The sequence below is a fragment of the Octopus bimaculoides genome, chromosome 1 (assembly GCF_001194135.2).
Source record: "Octopus bimaculoides isolate UCB-OBI-ISO-001 chromosome 1, ASM119413v2, whole genome shotgun sequence".
In the NCBI taxonomy this organism is placed as follows: domain Eukaryota; kingdom Metazoa; phylum Mollusca; class Cephalopoda; order Octopoda; family Octopodidae; genus Octopus; species Octopus bimaculoides.
This window is the reverse complement of record NC_068981.1, coordinates 2,763,612-2,783,290: the sequence shown is the minus strand read 5'-3', so window position 1 is coordinate 2,783,290 and position 19,679 is coordinate 2,763,612. Positions and strand designations below refer to the sequence as shown.

The 19,679-nt window shown below is 36.7% G+C and overlaps 1 protein-coding gene across 1 annotated transcript in view; it reads right to left on the bottom strand.

The window, feature by feature from the left end:
• LOC106873415 (tetratricopeptide repeat protein 28) overlaps positions 1 to 19,679 on the bottom strand; it is a gene marked incomplete at its 3' end in the record, with an annotated part of 155,172 nt that overhangs the window by 7,486 nt on the left and 128,007 nt on the right. The window contains exons 7-17 of the mRNA XM_014920771.2: positions 15,990 to 16,796; positions 13,596 to 13,736; positions 12,051 to 12,328; positions 10,935 to 11,193; positions 9,361 to 9,532; positions 6,798 to 7,188; positions 5,527 to 6,483; positions 4,774 to 5,005; positions 3,169 to 3,245; positions 1,323 to 1,431; positions 403 to 510 (exon numbers count right to left, since the gene is read on the bottom strand). Coding sequence (XP_014776257.2) covers positions 403 to 510; positions 1,323 to 1,431; positions 3,169 to 3,245; positions 4,774 to 5,005; positions 5,527 to 6,483; positions 6,798 to 7,188; positions 9,361 to 9,532; positions 10,935 to 11,193; positions 12,051 to 12,328; positions 13,596 to 13,736; positions 15,990 to 16,796 — 3,531 coding nt within the window. The remainder of the gene's footprint in view (positions 1 to 402; positions 511 to 1,322; positions 1,432 to 3,168; positions 3,246 to 4,773; positions 5,006 to 5,526; positions 6,484 to 6,797; positions 7,189 to 9,360; positions 9,533 to 10,934; positions 11,194 to 12,050; positions 12,329 to 13,595; positions 13,737 to 15,989; positions 16,797 to 19,679) is intronic.

Below are 19,679 nucleotides of genomic sequence, written 5' to 3'. Positions count from 1 at the left end.
GGTTTTCTTCTGGAGTTTTGTTTCGACAAGGAGGTTTTTCCCTCTTTCTCAAATGCTGTCATTACTTTCGAGACAGTACTTCTTGATACACCAAACATTTCGGCTGTTTTCACTATGCTAGCACCTGCCATAAAAGCACCAACAATTTGACCTCTTTGAAAGTCCAATAGACCTATCATTTTAATGAATTTTAATTACCTTTTTCTGATGATATCTGGAAAGAAACAGCAATTTTAGCAAAACATTAAGCAACACTGATAATAAATCAAAAAACATGAAAATAAACAAGCTTTTGACGGTTTTATAGATATTTCAAAATTATGATGCCATGATGCTAGGTGTTTCCATTATTTTGTCCAACCCCTGCATATGTATGTTTGTACATATATATTAAGTACTCACCAAAAACTGCAACAAGAGATTGCAATGCAAACTGGAGATGGCGCTTAGTAGCTTGTTTCCCCAGGCGAAGTGTAACATCATCACGGCCGACATCAATCAGATCAAACCCTACGTGTTAAAGAAGTTACAATACTGTGATTTAATTTTGAGAGTTAAAGATATTGTTAGAGTGAGTTTATGTTATTCAATAACTAAATCAGAGCCAACAAACTACTTGTGTAAAAAGTAGAACAAAACGAAAACAACGTCTGTTATATTGAAAATCTTTACAACATGGTTTCTGCACTTAACATTTTCTCTTATATAGAAGAATAGGGAAAGCAGGTTAATTTAATGAGTTTTGATCATACAAAAACGTTTTACACATTTACATATATTTAAACAGGTTAACTGCTTCATAAGTAAGCAAATAATAATTATTATTTATTATAATTATTCCAACTTTTGACACAAATCCAGCAATGTCAGGGGTCAATTACATTGACCCCAGTGTTTAACTGGTACTTATTTTATCGACCCTGAAAGGACAAAAGGTAAAGTCAACCTCGGTGGAATTTAAACTCATAAAGAGCCAAAGGGATGCCACTAAGAATTTAGTCCAACATGCTAACAACTCTACCAGCTCACATAATAATAATAATAATAATAATAATAATAATAATAATAATAATAATAATAATAATAATCCTTTCTGCAAAATGTACAAGGCTAGACATTTTGAGGGAGGGGGCTAGTCAATTACGTCGACCCTTATGCTCAACTGGTGCTTATTTCATTGACCTCAAAAGGATGAAAAACAAAGTCAAACTGAGTGGAATTTGAACTCAGAACATAAAGGCCAAAATAATTGCTACTAAACATTCTGCTCGGCATGTTAATGATTCTGCCAAAAAATGATAATAATAATAAACCCAAGTTACCAAGAGATGCAAGAAATTCATGGCAGCCAGGAATCTGCCACAGCTTCACATTGATTGGAACTTCGATGATATTTTCTTTGGCTGTAACTCGAATGAGGATATCATGCAGCTGAAATAAAAGAAATTGGAGTCAAATAATGGCAGAAACAATATCATCATCATCGTCGTCATCATACAATGTCCATCTCCCTACTGGCATAGGTTGGACAATTCAACAGAGTCCAATGAACCATAGAAGTGTATCACTTTCTAATGTCTGCTTTGGTTTGGTTTCTATAGCTTAATGCTCTACCTTAATGTCAACCACTTTACAGAGAGTATTGAGTACTTTGTTTTCCCACACCACTGGGTACCAGTGAGGTAACCAAGTAACTTGCAAGACAAAGTTCCTCAACTGAAGGGGGGAGCAGTAGAGAGGGAGGTGGTTTTATGCCAGGCTAAAGTATGATAGAGGTACAGGAGCCTTGCTGGAGAGGAGATACATGGCTACTCCATCTGGGAAGCAAGATACAAATGGTGTTGTTGAGGTGTCAGGGTATGCCCTTGAGGTACAGGAAGGTGATTATAAGAGAGGAATGGGGACAGAGGATTGAGAAAGGTGGGGAAGTTCATGAGAGTGTGAAAGAAGAGTGACAGAGGGTTAAAATGCAGTGAGTGGTGAACAAGAGTAGCAGAATGGAGGATGGTGAAGATCAGTTTGGTGGGGAAAAGGAAATAAGAGCAGATTAGGGTGGAGAAGGTGATATGTGATAATACAACAAGATGGGGGTGGAGAGCAGCAGGACATTAAAACGTTAGATAGGTGAAAAAATGTGGAGATGAAGGGAAAAGGGGATGGAGAGAGAAAGATGCACAGTGACAGAGATGGAGGTCAGAGGTACATAGGGATGGATATAGAGTGACAACCAAAAGTGTGGGAGTAGGGTGTCAATGACAGATATGAGAGGATGTTGAGAATGACAGCAGATATATGAGGGTGTAAGGGATGTGGTAATGGCAGTCATAAGATATAACCCAAGGGAAAGGAGATTTCATGGAAAATAAAGTGGAAAGGAATGATACTGAGAATGTGGATAGGTGAGAAAAAGTAGTTGCAAGAATAGGGGATAACTGGAAGCACAAATGAAATATCTGCTGTAACTATATGAGACTAGAACTGCACAATAGCGATGGAGAGATGGGTGTTAGGAAAATGTGACGTGGGAAGGCTCGGCAGCAACACATTGGGTGCAGTCATATAGACATAAGTAATATGCAGATAGGACCTTGTTTTTGCCAAGAGAGATGAATTTGCTTGAATATAGTCCTTTATCACAGTCCTTTATCATCTCCTTCAAGAGGCTCGACAACCTGAGGATAGGCCTTCGATACTTTGTTCCATGCCTTCCCAGGCCTCACTCTTTCAAAGATTTCATCCACGTTTAGCAATTGGCACTTTTTTCATGCAGCTGTCCTCATCCATACACATCACATAACCATACTAGCACAGTCTTGCACACTACATCTGATTCCCCTTGTGCCTAACTTTTCTCTCAACACATTTGCACTTTGTCAGGCATGCAAAACTGACATTGCACATCCAGCTGAGCATGCTAGCTTCATGTCTTTCTAATCTTTGCATGTCCTCCACACTCACAGCACACTTCTCACTACCCTATAACATTGCTGTTTGTATACAAGCGTCATACAATCTACCATTCACCCTGCAAGAGAGACTCTTCATTACCCACAAACATAACAGCTCTCTTCACTTTCTCCAGCCAATTTTTATTCTAACAAATTTACTTTCAGAACTTTTCTACTGTTAATTAGATTTTGGACAATATACGAGTCTAATTGTACGTACTGTTGTTATTATAGCTTCTCCAGCTTCATAATTGACTAAAAATTCAGACAGTGCTGTAATGGAATTTGATGGTAGACCTAGAAATAAAAATAACATATATTCGTTGAGTGACTACAAATTATATAAAAACAGAAAATTACAGATCTTGTGAAATTTATTTTACCAGTTAGTATCTTTGAACAGGCAATATACTACACATCCTCTAGATTATCATTTATCAGTTATTTCTAAATCAAAGCGGATAGTGTTTAGGTTCTTGATAATTCTAAGAAAAGCTACTTTGGTAATTATATTGTCATGGGAAGCTAGAATTAGTAATTGTTGAACTTTGAGAACTAATACAACACAAAGTGAGTAATTTTGAGAAGTGAAAGGTATTTATGGACTCAATGCATATGACTGAGAAAATGTATCAGTACATAAACACAAAAGCACACACACGCATGTGGCTGCACCTTCTGTTGGAGTATCATTGATGCCTAGGAGGTTGAGTCTTGGTCTTGTCATGCAGTTGCATGTCTTTGTGATGAGGAAGGCCCATGACAAGAAGGCGCTACATCTTAAGAGGAGAGTGAAAGGAAGTGTAAAAAGGTGGTTGTACTCGAGACTATGTTGACAGTATTTTTCCTTTTTTTTTTCTCTCCCTGTCATGAGCTCTCATGATGCTGAAGACATACAACTGAACGGCAAGGTCAAGACACCATCTCCTAGACATTGATGATACCTCAACAGAGGGTGCAACTGCATGGGTAAAAGGAGAATTACCCACTTAGACACACACATGTGCATATAGATTCTCGTTCATACTCTTTACTTGTTTCAGTCATTTGAGTGTGGCCATGCTGGAGCACTGCCTTTAGTCAAGCAAATCGACCCCAGAACTAATTCTTTGTAAGCCTGGTACTTATTCTATCGGGCTCTTTTGCCGAACCACTAAGTTACGGGGACGTAAACACACCAGCATTGGTTGTCAAGCGATGGTGGGGGGACAAACACACATATATATATATATATACATATATACGACGGGCTTCTTTCAGTTTCCATCTACCAAATCCACTCACAAGGCTTTGGTCGGCCCAAGGCTATAGCAGAAAACACTTGCCCAAGGTGCCACGCAGTGGGACTGAACCCGGAACCATGTGGTTGGTAAGCAAGCTACTTACCACACAGCCACTCCTGTGCCTCTGGATATTTTTCAGTAGCAATATTTTCAAAAGAATGAACATAACTTTAGATATTGAGTACTTCTCTCCCGTTTGTATATTCAAATATATGCAACTGCACACATTTGTTGACAGACACACACAAACAGCAATGGTGTCATATAAAATATATGAAGTAAAATTAAATAAAAGGCAAAGTATAGCCTTCATAAATTTGCCCATATACCTCATCAATACATGTCAAATTACATAGATTATTGGTAAAGGCCATTAAATCACTGCCTATTTATAAATAATGTAATATATGTCAGTTAATAGGCAGTTATTTTACACCTTTTCCCTTTCTTTCACATCTCTAGTCGTTTGTTGATTATGTTTCGGTATTATTATGTAGAAGCAATACACACTCCCATACAGAACTATATTAAAGACGGCTTACCCAACAGGGCTTGAAGACTTGCACTAGCTCGTGTTAATCTATCACCGGGATCAGTCTGAGGGAAAAACACAGCCACTGGCAATCCATTCGCTGCTGATTCAAAGCGAAATCCTACGGAATGTAATAAATCCTTCCAGCCATTGATTTGACCAACTTTGTTCTCAATACTTTGATACATGGTGTACATTGGATTCTTAGCACCTTGATGAATTCTTTGGAGTGACTTTTCAATCTGTTGGAAAATTAATTCATTTTAAATTTCTTTCTTTTTCTTTTTTTGGCTCCACATTTACAAAAAATACATAAGTTCCTTATTACTAATTTTTAAAATGCATTATATATTTAAGTAGCAAAAAGGTAAATCGTTAGCCTATATCCTGTCCTAGGCTACATGCCAACACAGACTTCTCTATTGACCAAGAAATGAACACTAATTAGATTTTATGAGTGAGTAATTGGTAGTAGAAATATTAATTAGCAGTAAAACACTTTCTCTAATAATTTAAGCAAACAACAGATATAACCAGGACAGCCAAATTCAGGCTGATATGGAAAAGTTTGAGGTCAAAGGTAAAAAGATTTTTAAAATGTGTAAAAATATGTTCATAATGAAAAGCTTAAAAATTAGTTTTTACTTATTTATTAAGTCTGATTCAAATATAAAATGTTTTTCTCAATGCTAGAATTTTCAAATTTCTCAAGAAAATTAAAGTTATTACTAAAAATGTTAAAACTTCAGAATGGATTACTTACTAGATGTAAAAGAACTCGCATTGAGTCACGGCACTGACTGGGAGACTGAAGAAGTTCACAGATTGCATGTCCCATGAGAGCCATTTTACTGCTGAGTGTGACATCTCTCCCAACTAGAACCCAGCCTCCCCAATTACTTGGGTGACTGAACTGTTTAACAGCTTGCACGGCTTTAATTGCCATATGCAGTGCCTGGGTCACTGTACGGCCTTCTTGCAACATCAAGTACATTGTTTTCATTAACAATTTGGAAGCCTGATCAGGGACTTGCCATAGTGAATACAACACACATTCAGCCCCAACAGATAACAGTGCTCTTGTCAGACCGACAACACCATCAGAATTGATTCTACCCGCACGGTCATGTGTATGTCCAGAGTTTAAAACAACTAATTTGGCATGTAATTTCAAGTTCAAGATATCTGCAGCTGTTAGGAGATATTCAGATAAAGATGGTGAATCTAAAGAGGCCACATTGTTGCCACTGTCATCAAGTTCATAAGCAGAGTTAAATTGTGATGTCGATGATGAAGATGATGAAAGTTCCCCTGGAGAGAGAATAATAGCAGACAGCTTCCAAGAAATGTGTGCTGAAATGTGAATCACCTCAACATGCTCTATTTGTTGTAGAGTGGCAGATTTTGTTGCTTCTAGTCCAATAAGAGGTTTTGCTGTCAGCAGTTCAGCCACGATCCTGGCTTCATACTCTGATCCAGGAATGTCTTTAAGTTGCCACTGTTGCTGGATGGCTGGTGTCAATTTTGGATTCCCAATAACAATGGCACCAGAGGAATCAATGGTAGGACGCCCATTGGCAGACTGATGGCTGGATCGCTGTAGAGCCGTTATTGATGGCATGATAATTAAGTTGAATCTCTCAAATAGATGGTAATTGTTTTCACTGCGTCTCAGCATTGCAAATGGAACTAAATACAGATCACCTTGAAGAACCAATACCTTGACAATGAAAGTTAAGAGAAAACAAACATTAGTGATATCAAGAATGGAACATGTGTACACAATCGCTGAGTTAGCAATATAATATATAAAAACAAGCTTATTGTATACAGTGCTCAGGTGCACTAAAAGGGGAGGGGTGAGAGAGAGAGAGAGGGAAAGAGATGAGTAGAAGGGAGTAAAAGTCAAGTAAATGTAGTTTGAAAAGAAGATGAAGGTGAATTAATTTTCGTATTCCAAATTATAATCAAAAAAGGAAAAATAGTTGTCTTGTAAATGATTTGAAATTTCAAAGTAATTTTAGATGAACTAACCAGATTTTTGTTGTCCACTCCATCCATTGCAATTTGTAGAGAATCTTCAATTGGAGCAAATAGCAAATCATAAAGAGCAGTAATTGGTGACTTGTCTTTCTGTCTGTTCTTCATGCTATTTCTTATGTTCATGATAGTTGGATTGATGCCATTCAGACCTGCTGACAGACTAAATAAACTAGACAGACTATAGTTGCTGCTGTTCAGAATATGATTCCGGTTCACCATTCGTAAAAATCCCGTCCTGTCATTTTCTGCATTCAATTTATCACCAATCTCTTCTAACTGTTGCTGCCAGGATTCCTCAGAGTCCTGATTGTCAAGACTGCCAAAGCTGCTACTGCCCACCATTCCACTATGAATAGTTGAGCGGGAACATGATCTTGAAAGTCTATCAAAGTTAAAAAAGGAACAATGTTAAAAAGTAAACATGATAGCAATTTTAATACAATATGGACATAAATTTGGGAAATTCAAATTTAACGTAATTACTTCAATTCTTTTCAAGCCTTTCTCATTGTACTTACTCATAATGTTCTTTCGCATTAATATTTCCAAAGAGCAAACCATTAAAATGAATTCTCAGCAATGATTTCACTATTCATCAAAATCTTGTATTATTCAAACTATTTATTTTCTTCTTAGATTAGGTGTTGTTCTTTTTTGTTTTTTATAATGTATTTCTTGAAACAACTAAAATACTGTTCCCTTTAAGGTCCACCACTCACATTCAGGTCCCACCTAGCTGTTTTTCATGCATTTCACTCTGTCGATGAGCAAGCAGAAGTGAGGTCAAGGGGCCCCTTTAGTTCTGTCATGGACATGGCTACCTCTGCTTTACTGGTGCCACAAAATATTCACTCAGTAAACACTGTAAATTGTAAGGTTTGGAGGACAACGTCTGAAGGATTCTTCAGTATCATCAGGGATATGACATTTCCCTAGGGATGATGCAAAGAAAAAGAAAAAGAAAAAAAGCACCAATGCATCCTGTAAACTGATTAGCATTAGGAAGGGTGTCCACCTATAAAAATCAAGCCAAAACTGAAACTCATGAGTGCAATGTAATCATCTGATGCATCAAGATGAACATCACCCCTGAGTATGATAGGACTTCAATTGCGGTGAGCTGTTCAAGCCAGGCCAGAAGAGAAAGATGTTGTGAAATGGTGATCAGGATTTACTTGTTGAAACTTACTACAGTCTGAAATCACTGTTTAATTAAGTTATTAATAACAGTTTCTTCATAATTATATTTGGTGTACCTGATGCACAGTTAGTCTATTTGAAGAGCTAATTCACCTGTTGTGCACCACCAATAATTAGATCAAGGTACAAACTACATACGACATTATTGAAATAATGGTTCAGCTTCTTTAGTCATAAATTTATGAACATTCCAGATAATTCAACACTATATAATTTATAATTGCAGAGATTCCATAATCAAACTAGTATTTATCATATGTTACTCTTTTACTCTTATACTTGTTTCAGTCGTTTGACTGTGGCCATGCTGGAGCACCGCCTTTAGTCAAGCAAATCGACCTCAGGACTTATTCTTTGGAAGCCTAGTACTTATTCTATCGGTCTCTTTTGCCGAACTGCTAGGTTACGGGGACGTAAACACACCAGCATCGGTTGTCAAGCGATATTGGGGCACAAACACAGACACACAAACACACACATACATACACACACATATACATATATATACATATATACGATGGGCTTCTTTCAGTTTCCGTCAACCAAATCCACTCACAAAGCTTTGGTTGGCCCGAGGCTATAGTAGAAGACACTTGCCCAAGGTGCCACGCAGTGGGACTGAACCCAGAACCATGTGGTTGGTAAGCAAGCTACTTACCACACAGTCACTCCTACGCCTGTTATCAATTTATTTTAAGGATTTTACACTTTTTCTCACTACATCGTATCAATGATTGATATAATTTCAACACAATATTAAACAGAATAAAGGATTCAAAAAGTTAATCACCAAAGATGTAATTTAATAGTGATTTTTAAACATATATTCAAAAGTAATTCATAAGGTAAGTTGGATTTTATTGTAGAAACAGCCTTAGTGGCATTGTTCAGGGTTCTCCAGTTTTTAAAAGGATGCAACGCTAGTTCTAGCAAAATGTAAACTTTTTAAATTGATAATTAACATAATTATTTCTTTGAAATCTATTTTGTTGTTGTTCTGGTGGAATGTAAAAAGCATCCAGCTGTAGGAACCTTGCCAGATCAGATTGGAGCCTGGTGCAGTCTTCTGGCTTGCCAGTCCTCAGTCAAACCATCCAACCCATGCCAGCATGGAAAGCAGACGTATGATGATGATGAAAGCCAAAATTTATTAGTAGTTTCTTTTAATCTATTTGCTACCAATCCACCTGAGGGTTCTCTGATACAAACTTGCTTTAAAGTAATCTAAATTAAAACGTTCCATCAATATTTCATGTTAGTCTATGTTCTGAACATCAGTTTAATAATAACAAAATTTAATTCTTCATTATTTTCAAAATTAAGACAGAATGCTGTATTGAAAAGGTGAACATACTTTGTCTGTCCTGCACTTGGGTCATGACCTTCAACTCCTATAGATTCTCGTACATCCCCAACATATTGATCAAGTAACGAAACTGTTGAACCAGCTAAGCTCTGAGTATCGATTGTATCAGAACTGCTTGATTCTATTTCAGCCATATTGCACTGATGAAATTTTATAATGCCTAAAATAATAAAAAATAAACTTCATTATGAATGTTATGATTTCCACACAATCTCCAGAGAATATATTTGAAATATTCATATCTACACTGTTTTGATCAGCTTGATCTCCACTTCCCATCAAATGTACCTGGTATCAGATTGGATTTAAAAATAAAACCAATCAGTGACTGTACATATCCAGATTACGAAATCTTATAATGAAATGACCAAAACATAATGTAGCCATATATAATTTCATTATATACTCTCTAGGTTTCATGTGTGTAAACTCACATGCTTGTGTATTTATACATTCACACACAAATGTATTTTTAAAAACAAGTGAATAGTCTATAAAATTACAATTTAGATAATAACAAGAATTCATCTCAGGCAATGAAACATTTAAGAATAAATTTCAGTCTCACAGAAATTTTATATAATGGATGTGATGCAAGGCTTAGAGAGGGAAAAAAAATGATATGCAACGTGTTAGCATTCTGTAATTCTTTTACATCAGATTAAAAACAAAATAAGAATTAAATTCTCATAATTCATTCCAATAAAAAATCTTCAACAGCATTTATTTGAAAACAACAAAAATCATGTGTTTTCTCATTAATTAAGGATAACTAATCATTCATGGGATGCATGCAGAACAGAGAGAACCCAAACAATAATGTATTTTATTCATTCCTAATACATTCTGGCAGATTTGAATGTGAATATCTGATTGTTCTTATTTTTCCTCAATGGAAAATTCATTTTCCCTTTAGATCAGAGGTTCTCAACATGGGTGGTGCCACCCCCAAGGGGATGCTGGGCATGTCAAAAGGGGCATTAGGCCTTAAGGGCAGTAAGGTGGGGGGCAATGAGGTAATATACAATTTACCTATAGTAGTAATTATATTAAACATGATAAAATTTAGTCATGGTTATTAAAATAAAATGGGATCTCATCTTGCAATGTATGAAGTAAATTTACAACTTTTGTCGTCGTTAATTTTTTATCATTTCATTGTTAAAAGCTTATACAGTCCTTTTTTTTTTTTTAGAGTAAAATTTATAAATTATCATCCATGTTAAGTTAGTTTAGTTGTGATACCTCACTCACCACTTAGGTGGGCGCCGGGTGTAACAACTACTTGGGGGGAGGGGCTACAATAAGAAAAAGGTTGTGAACCATTTCTTTAGATGATGTGTGTTCGCTAGTCTTGTGGTTCCCCAGAGTAAGGAGACTTTGAGACACCAGAGTGTTTTGACCTTTATGCTCCAGATTCTTGCTGTTATTTGGAATGTTAATAAAATTTCAATGATGCTATTTAAAGAAGAGAATTGTTTATTACAAAGGAGATAAGCACTCATAGAGTTTAACATTTAGTAAAATTTACAAAGGAAAACGTGAAAGCATTTTTCACTCACCATCCTTTGGTGTGATAACCCAAGTGTAAAGAAATCCAGCAGCAATTGAGTAAGAAAGGACAATGTTGTTTTGTTGGCTGACGATGCCCAAAATTTGATCCAAGGTGATGGGCTGTAAGTCATGGTTAAACTCGTTTCTTACAAGTCCTGATAATAAGTTAGATTGCCGCTCCAGGAGTAAATCTATGAAGGCTCGGGTGCAAGCTCTTTCGGCAACAACCAAGGCTTCTTCATTACAGTCCACTGCTACTAACACTCGCTGGTTAACAAATAATAATAATAATAATCATAATAATAATAATAATAATAGTAGTAGTACTAGTAGTAGTAATAATAAGCCCTGAGGCTGTAACTGAGGGAGAAAATGTAACGATTCTTTGGGACTTCCCAGTATGTACAGATAGGACCATCAAAGCAAGCAAACCAGATGTTGTGAAAGACAAAAGCAATAAAGTCTGTTTATTGATTGACATGAGCAAACCCTGTGACCATAATATCTCGGCAAAAGAATTTGATAAGCTCAGAAAATATAAAGATCTGCTAATCGAAATTGAAAGGATGTGGCATCTCAAGACAGTTACAATACCAATGATTGTAGGAGCACTTGGAATGATCAAAAACGGAAGTGAAAATTATTTAAGAACGATCCCTGGCTTACCATCCATGCAGGAAGTGCAAAAGATTGTCTTAACTGGTAACTGGTCACATGTATTGAAAAGAGCATTGTCACTGTGAGTTTTTCTTTCCTTTTTCCACCTTTATTTATTTACTTTATTTTTTCTTTTTTCCTTTTTCTCTCTATCTTCCCATTTTTCTCTATCATATGACTCTATAAATGAACAATCTAGTGAGCTTGTTTTAATGGCCTACCAATGTATACAGTATGTTTCTTTGATCTGGTCGAGACTTGGAGCCAACTTGTACAAATACAAAGCAAAAGTCAAACATACAATAATAATAATAATAATGGAGCATATGTGTGCATGTATGCATATGTGTATGTATGTATGTATGTATGCATGTATGTATATCTTTTTGGTGGTGGTGGCCTTATGTTGTTCTTTATTGAGAAAATATAAATCACTTCTTTGCCAAAATAACAACTGGCTAACTCACCTGTAAAGCCTGATAGCATGCTGTCTGTAAATCAAATAACGAAAGTTTGTAGTCACTACTGTTGTATGATTCCCTTCGAATCATTTCAAATAAATCAGCAGCTTGGAAAAGTTGCTGCTGACACTCTTCCAGTTGGCCCTGGCCCCATAATGACAGTCCAAGACGATATCGAATTTTGGCCTCATCTTCCCGTCTTCCCAGCTGCTCTGCAATCTGCAGGCCTTGCTGCAAATATTGGACTGCCTGTATATAGTTTCCTAATGCATGATGAACTCGGCCTTCAAAATTAAACAAGAAACAAAATAGTTTAGAAAAGATTGCTATGATGTTTAGAAAGAATCTAACAGTTTTAGCTTTGATTACTAGAAGTGATTTCTAAATTTTAGTCATAAAATCAGAGGAATTATATGGTTTTCTGTTATAATCCCATTCCTAAGTGGGATTTATTATAGAAATCTAAACTAAGCCCAGTACTTAAGGGAAACCACAAGAGTGCAAAGAGAGAGAGGGGAGGGGAAAGGGAAAGCAATGAGTGATAAAGCACAGGTGTATAGAGGAGCAACAAGAAGATAATGATACAGTTGGCAGGGGGAGGACAGGAGAGAGATGACAAAGTGGCATTGGGCCTCAGGAATGTGTGGGGGGGAAACAAGCATAGTGCATGGTGTGTGTGTGTATGTATGTATGTATATATATATGAGAGGTTTTGGTATCCAGAAGATCTAAAAGGCAGGTAAGGATATGTAAGTGCTATGGAAGGACTACTGTTACACTCCAGGTTTGATAATAGTATGAGTGAGGAGGCTAACATGGATCATGTGTGAGTGTGTATATGTTAAATAAAATGAGACAACAAAGCCAAGGCAGTGTGAAATTTCTAGGACATTTTATAAAGAAAAGGTAGTCTTACAACTGTTTCAGAGTTATGAGGGATATCCCATCACCAGAGATGATATGAGAGAGTTAAATAGAAGGAAATAGTAGGGTCCAATATAAGAAGTTATTTTGGAAAAGGAATGGTAGAGTTCTAGAAATGTCCTAGAAAATTCACACTGCTTTGGTTTTGTTGTCTCATTTTATTTAACCTATATATATATATATATATATATATATATACAAACACACACACTGTTAAATATACAAACATGGACATTAATCATGTGAAAAGAACAGGCAAATCAACCCTTGTACTTGACTAATACTTATTTTAATCACCTTGGCAAAATGAAAGCAAAGGCAACCTTGATGGAAGTTAAACTAAGAACATAAAGAGACATAACTAAATACTACAAGACAGTTTGTCTATCATGTTACTGATTCTGCTCTTCATCACCCTTCATTATAACTCTATGTGAGTGGGGGTTGTCATTAAGTGTATTGTCACATATAAGTTATAAGGGTCTATGGACAAGAAGAAAACTTGTGGAATATGGGTTACTGCCAGTAAGCCAATGAGTTAGTAGAGTTGCTATTTTATGAATGACATCTTTTGTTATTTATGAGGAAACAAATCTTATGAGACTGTTTGGTCAGTAAATAGCTTACCCAGACTGCTGAAAGCCATAGTCTTTGCCACTTTGTCTTGAAGTTGTGCAGCCATACTTAAGTGTTTCTCTTGATAACGTACAGCTTCTTCATGGTTTCCAAGAGATTCGTGAGATAAACCAAAGTTTCCATATGCTCTACCTGTAATAACAATAATAATTTCTAATATATATACAGAGGCCACAAATTTGTGGAGAGTTTGGATGATTAAACAGACCCCAAGTATTTGACTGGCACTTTATTTTATAGATCTCAGAAAAATGAAAGGCGAAGATGACCTCATCAGGATTTGAACTTAGAATATAAAGGGTCTGAACAATAATATGCAATGCTCTAATGATTTTTGCCAATTAACAACACGAACAAAAACTTTCCTCTCGATTTTCTTAGATAAAAGACCCTTCCTATCTCGGAGTTAGGAAATCTCATTTAACCTGACGAGGACAACTATCTCTAGTTCTATGATACAAAGCATTATATTTTAAAGTGTATCATCATCATTTAATGAGCACTTTCCAGATGTTGACTGGATTGCATGGTTTGACAGGATCTGGCAAATCCCAGGGCCACATCAAGCTCCCTTTGTCATAATTTTATACTAAAACCTTTCATTAACCTATGTTTCAGATGTCACATTACTAATGAAAAAGAAAAATAATTTACTAAATCCATTCCAAATTCTTGATTATTTTCAGAGTTAATTGAAAAACATCATCTTTGTTTAATGTCCATCTTCCATGTTGAAATGAGTTGGACAGTTCAACAGGATCTGAGGAGCCAGAAGACTGCATTAAGCTCTAATGTTGGATGGTTTGACTGAGGACTGGCAAGTCAGCAGGCTGCATCAAGCTCCAATCTGATCTGGCAAGGTTTCTACAGCTGGATGCCCTTCCTAATGCCAACCACTCTGAGAGTGTAGTGGGTGCCTTTTATGTGCCATCGGTATGGAAGCCAGTCAGGCGGCACTAGCATTGACCACGTTCAGCTGGTGCTTTTTATGTACCACCAGCAAGGGAAGCCAGTTAGGTGGCACTGGTATTGACCCACGCTCAAATGGTTTTAAATTAATCATGCATTATCTTGTAACTTTGAGATTTCAATGATGTGGTTGTATATTTTTAGAACAACATTGAAGGGTTAATGTAAGAGGCCAGATTTGACAGTTTGAACATAAAACAGCATATTTGGGCTGGATATGGCCGGTTTAAATACGAATGTAGATTTTACATGGCTTTGATGACATTTTAAATGTTTTAAGAAGAGGTTCCAATACAGATGTCAATACTCTGACCTTAGCAAAGGAAACCAATACAGCCGGCTGCAGCATTCCGTTGAAAAGCTATCCAGTATTGGAGTGGGTTGTTTACTAATAAACAGAATCCAACATGTGATCAATAGAGACTGCTGAAGCATGGGTACTGTGTTGGGCCCACTTCTTTTCATAATTTTATATAAATGACATCACAAATGTCATCAAACTAAGTACAATAAACACTTTTGCAGATGACTATAATCTTCACCAACAGAATTGGTGACTGGACAAAACTTCAATCTGAGCTATGTATAGTGATTCAGTTGTTAGTAAAATAACCATTATCCTGGTAAACAAGGAAAAACTTGACCTTATCCACTTTGGAAAAGATGTGTTCCAAAAGCCATATTCTCTCCCCTCAGGAGAACTTCTCATGGTGTCAAATAATATCAGCAACTTAGGAGTAACAACTGACAACAGCCTCAGACATAGTTGACACAGCTTGCAGGATTTGCTCTTGGATTCTCAGAACTATTCCAGTCCAGTGACCCATATTCCCTCATCCCTCTATTCTCTATCTTAGCACAGTTTTATGTTAACAACTGTTACCTGCTGCAGTGGTCTTCCATAACCAATAAAATGTAAAAATCGAAGTTCAAGGTCAGTTACAAAAATAAATAGTATGATGAACCTTAATTGCTAGGATTGTCTCAAAAATCTCAGACCCCATTTTCTCCAATGCTATTGTGAGTGGTATGTCATTTGTACATAGTGGAAAATATTTCATTAGCATTACTCAAATGATATTAGCATTAAGTTTAGAAATCACTCAAGGCTGGGTCCCTGTGCCCTAAGCCCCGACAAAATTTCATTACTATACACCTTTTTTACCTCAACTGTCTTCCTCAATTCAACAGTACCCTGAAACAAACCATTATGTCATATATATATATATATATATATATATATATATATATATATATATATATATTTATATACAAAAGTAAATTAGATTGGAGCCTGGTGTTGCCATCCGGTTTCACCAGTCCTCAGTCAAATCGTCCAACCCATGCTAGCATGGAAAGCGGACGTTAAACGATGATGATGATGATGATGATATACAAAAGTAAGTTTTTACTTACATTGGGCTTCAGTATTATTGAGTTCATCAGCAATCTGTAAATCGTTTTCATGATATTTGAGAGCAGTTTCATATTCTCCCATTTGTTGATAAACATTGCCTAAACCACATGCAGCCTCTCCTTCACAGAGTTTATCTCCGACATTTCTAGCAATGTTCAATTGATGTTCTAAACAAGAGATTGCTTGCTCAAAGTTCCCCAGCAGACTGTGTAAGCATCCCAGTTCACCATAAGCAGAAGCTTTTGCTTGGTTGTCGTTCATTTCATGAGTAACGACTAATCTTTTCTCAAAACAGACCAGTGCCTGTTGCAAGTTACCCAAAGCCCGATGAGCATTCCCAAGTCCTCGATAAGCTTTATCTTGATCAACTAAAGAATTTGTTGCTTGAGAAACAACTAAATACTGATCATGGCATTTTACTGATTCTTCAAAATCTCCCAATGCCTCGTAGCATTCACTAAGATTACCAAATGCTTTGCCTTTCTCAACAAGCACTTTGTTTCCATGAAGCTGCTCCAACATAGATAACTGCTGTTCAAAAAGACCAATGGCTTCATCAAAATGTGCCGTGTTCATCCTTATAATTCCAAGATTTCCATATGCTTGTGCCTCTAGAGCACTGTCATGGAGTTCTTGACTATGCTTCAACTGTTCTTCGAAACAGCTGTAAGCATTTGTGTAGTTCTCTAGACACATATGTACAGTACCAATACTACCATGGGCACGACATTCCCCTTTTAGATCTTTCATCTCCTGGCGAATAGCAAGTTCCTGATTATGGAATCCAAATGCTTTCTCAAACTGACCTGTTGGAAATAGACATTTTAAAAACAGTTTGTTATTTTCTTCTAATTTTCAAGATATCACAAAGTGTTTTAGGGGTCTTTTGTGTGTGTGTGAGAGAGAGAGAGAGAGAGAGAGAGAGAGAGAGAGAGAGAGAGAGAGAGAGAGAGAGAGAGAGAGAGAGAGAGAGAGAGAGAGAGAGAGAGAGAGAGAGAGAAAGAGTGTGTGTGTGTGAGTGTGTGTGAGTGAGTGTGGTGAGTGAGTGTGTGTGAGTGTGTGTTTATGTGTGAGTGAGTGTGGTGAGTGAGTGTGGGTGAGTGTGTGTGGGTGAGTGAGTGAGTGAGTGTGGGTGAGTGAGTGTGGGTGAGTGTATGTGTGAGAGTATGTGTGCGTGTATGTGCATGCATGAATGAATGAAAACAAAAATAAATCAGAAAAACTGCTACACCTCCACAGACATCAAGTTCAACAATGACAAGCATTTGCTGTGATGAAAGTCAAAGTCATCAAACCAAGCAAAACTTGAAGATAAGCATGTCACTAAATAGTCATTTACATAAAAGACCCATTTGCAGCATTGAATCCAGGGAACTGGTTAGCCCCCTGATCACCTACCAACCAGGTGAAACATACAGGCCAAATAGACTTCATACTCATCCCAAAACAGGATTGGCAACTGGTTATGAATGCTAAATCGCTCTCCAGTGAAAAATACACCATTTAATATACACACTTATATTCAGCAAGGTCGGCAGAAGAACTGGATGAACTGAGAGACATAAGACGATCTAGAGAAAGAAGATAATGGAGGCTGAAAGATTCCTTGGTCAGACCATAAGTATCAAGTTGATATATACAAAGAGGAGGTAAAGTAACAGATTTATAACACAGAGGACAATTGAAATTTACTGTGAGACAACCTACTGAGAGCCACAGATCATTCATGGATTGAAAAAAAGTGGTGGAAAGGTACAGCAAATACTGCAATAAAAACTAAAAGTTAGGCTTAGAAAGAATGGAAGGAAGTGAGGAGCACAGAACAATATTAGATTGCTAAAAGAGATGTCAGATGTCAGGTGTCAAGAGCATAGAGAGGTGCTGCAAGTAAGAGATTTGCCAATATTCTTTGGTAAGAGGAATCAGAGGTGTAAGGTGTTTTAAATTGTAAAGCAGTCAGCTTTGCAATTCAAGGATTAAAGATGCCATTGAGAAAAAAAAAAAAAACATAACAGAATGATAGTGGTGCACTTTGCATGAACGATGCTCAGGTGAAAAAAGTATAAAATTGCTATCATGTGAAGATGCCAAATATAGAGAATGTATGGAAAAGAGAAAATATACCCCAAGTGAACCCAACTGAGGCACCAGATTTGAAGTTGACAGCCATACTGTCAAAAGTGTAATTAAGGATATTTAGGCAGGAAACACCGCTGGGCCATAAAAATAGTTGCTGAGATTCTGAAAATATCTGAGAAGTAAAACATGTGCTAATCACCTGAATAATAAATCAAGTAGTACGTGGAAATGTCATAGCAACACTATCATTATCTACTACTACTACTACTACAGGGCAAAGAAGATGTTCTATCAAGAGGCAGTGATAGAGGTATCAAAGTGATAGATCAGGCTATGAAAGTAACAGAATGGGTTGTAGTACATCTGGTTAGGAAGACAATTAGCTAAGACAAAATGCACTTTGGGTTTGTGCCAAGATGGGCACAACTGATGCCCTCTTCCTAATGAAGAGTAACCCACTAAACCTAGCTTTTGTTGACCTGGAAAAGGTTTTTGACTGAGCCCCATGCTCTGTAGTCCAGTCATTGCAATGAAAAATAGGTATGTAAACTCACTTAAATAGGTACGATGTTATCACAAAGTTGAGAATTAGCAATGAGTTAAGTAAGGATTTTAACATGCAGTTATTTGTCCCTCAGGGATCAGTTCTCATCCTTACTGTTTATTATAGTTCCCCAACCATAATAGGAGATTTTAAGGTAGGCTCTCCATGATGGAAACATAACCAATGAAATAAATTCTTAAAATTGCTCAGAAGACTCCCTAGAAATAATTGATAGCTTTTGTTACCAAGGTAACTTAAGTGACAGAAGAGGTGGATGTTTTGAAAACATGATCACCAAAGTAGGAAAGGAGTGAAAAAAATTCAAGGGAATTATTAATTCTGTTGGCAACAAAGAGATTCTCTTTTTGAGAAAAGGGCAAAATGCTAGGATGCTTGTGTGTATAATGCAGTGTTACATGGTGATGAAATTTGGACATTGGCTGTGGGAGATGTACAAAGGCTGGAACGAAATGAAGGGGACATGCTCTGCTGGTTATGAAATGTTGAAGTGTATATAAGTGTTGGAGTAGAAGTGAGCCAGGAAAAAGACTAAGTAGAAGAAGAATTAGATGCAAAAAAAAGAAAATACTGAGCTGATATGGACATGTGATGTATACGGAGACTGATGAATGGATAAAGAGGTGTTGATAATCCAGATGGAAAGACTCTGTGGAAGAGAAATACCAAGGAAGACATAAGAAGAAATGGTGAGAATTGGTCTTCGAAAGGTGAAAGAGATGATGAAGGAGTGCAACAAGTGGCAAAACGATTGACTCAAAGTCACACAGCGATGTGACATTGGCAAGCTATGAAAATGGCAAAATGCACATTTTGCTCTTGTGGTCAATTTTGGAGTGGTTTTGCTTCACCTGGCTCTGAAGTATATTGTGTTATTTTAACACGATATATCTATAAAGGATGAAAACTGGAACTTCTGGCCTTTCAACAATACATATGCATTTAGTATGTCATGTAAGTAAATAAAAATAACATTTTGAGGGGTAACACTAACTGGTTATAAAAACAAATGATTTTAATGTAACATGTTGCATTTAGTCAAAAAGTA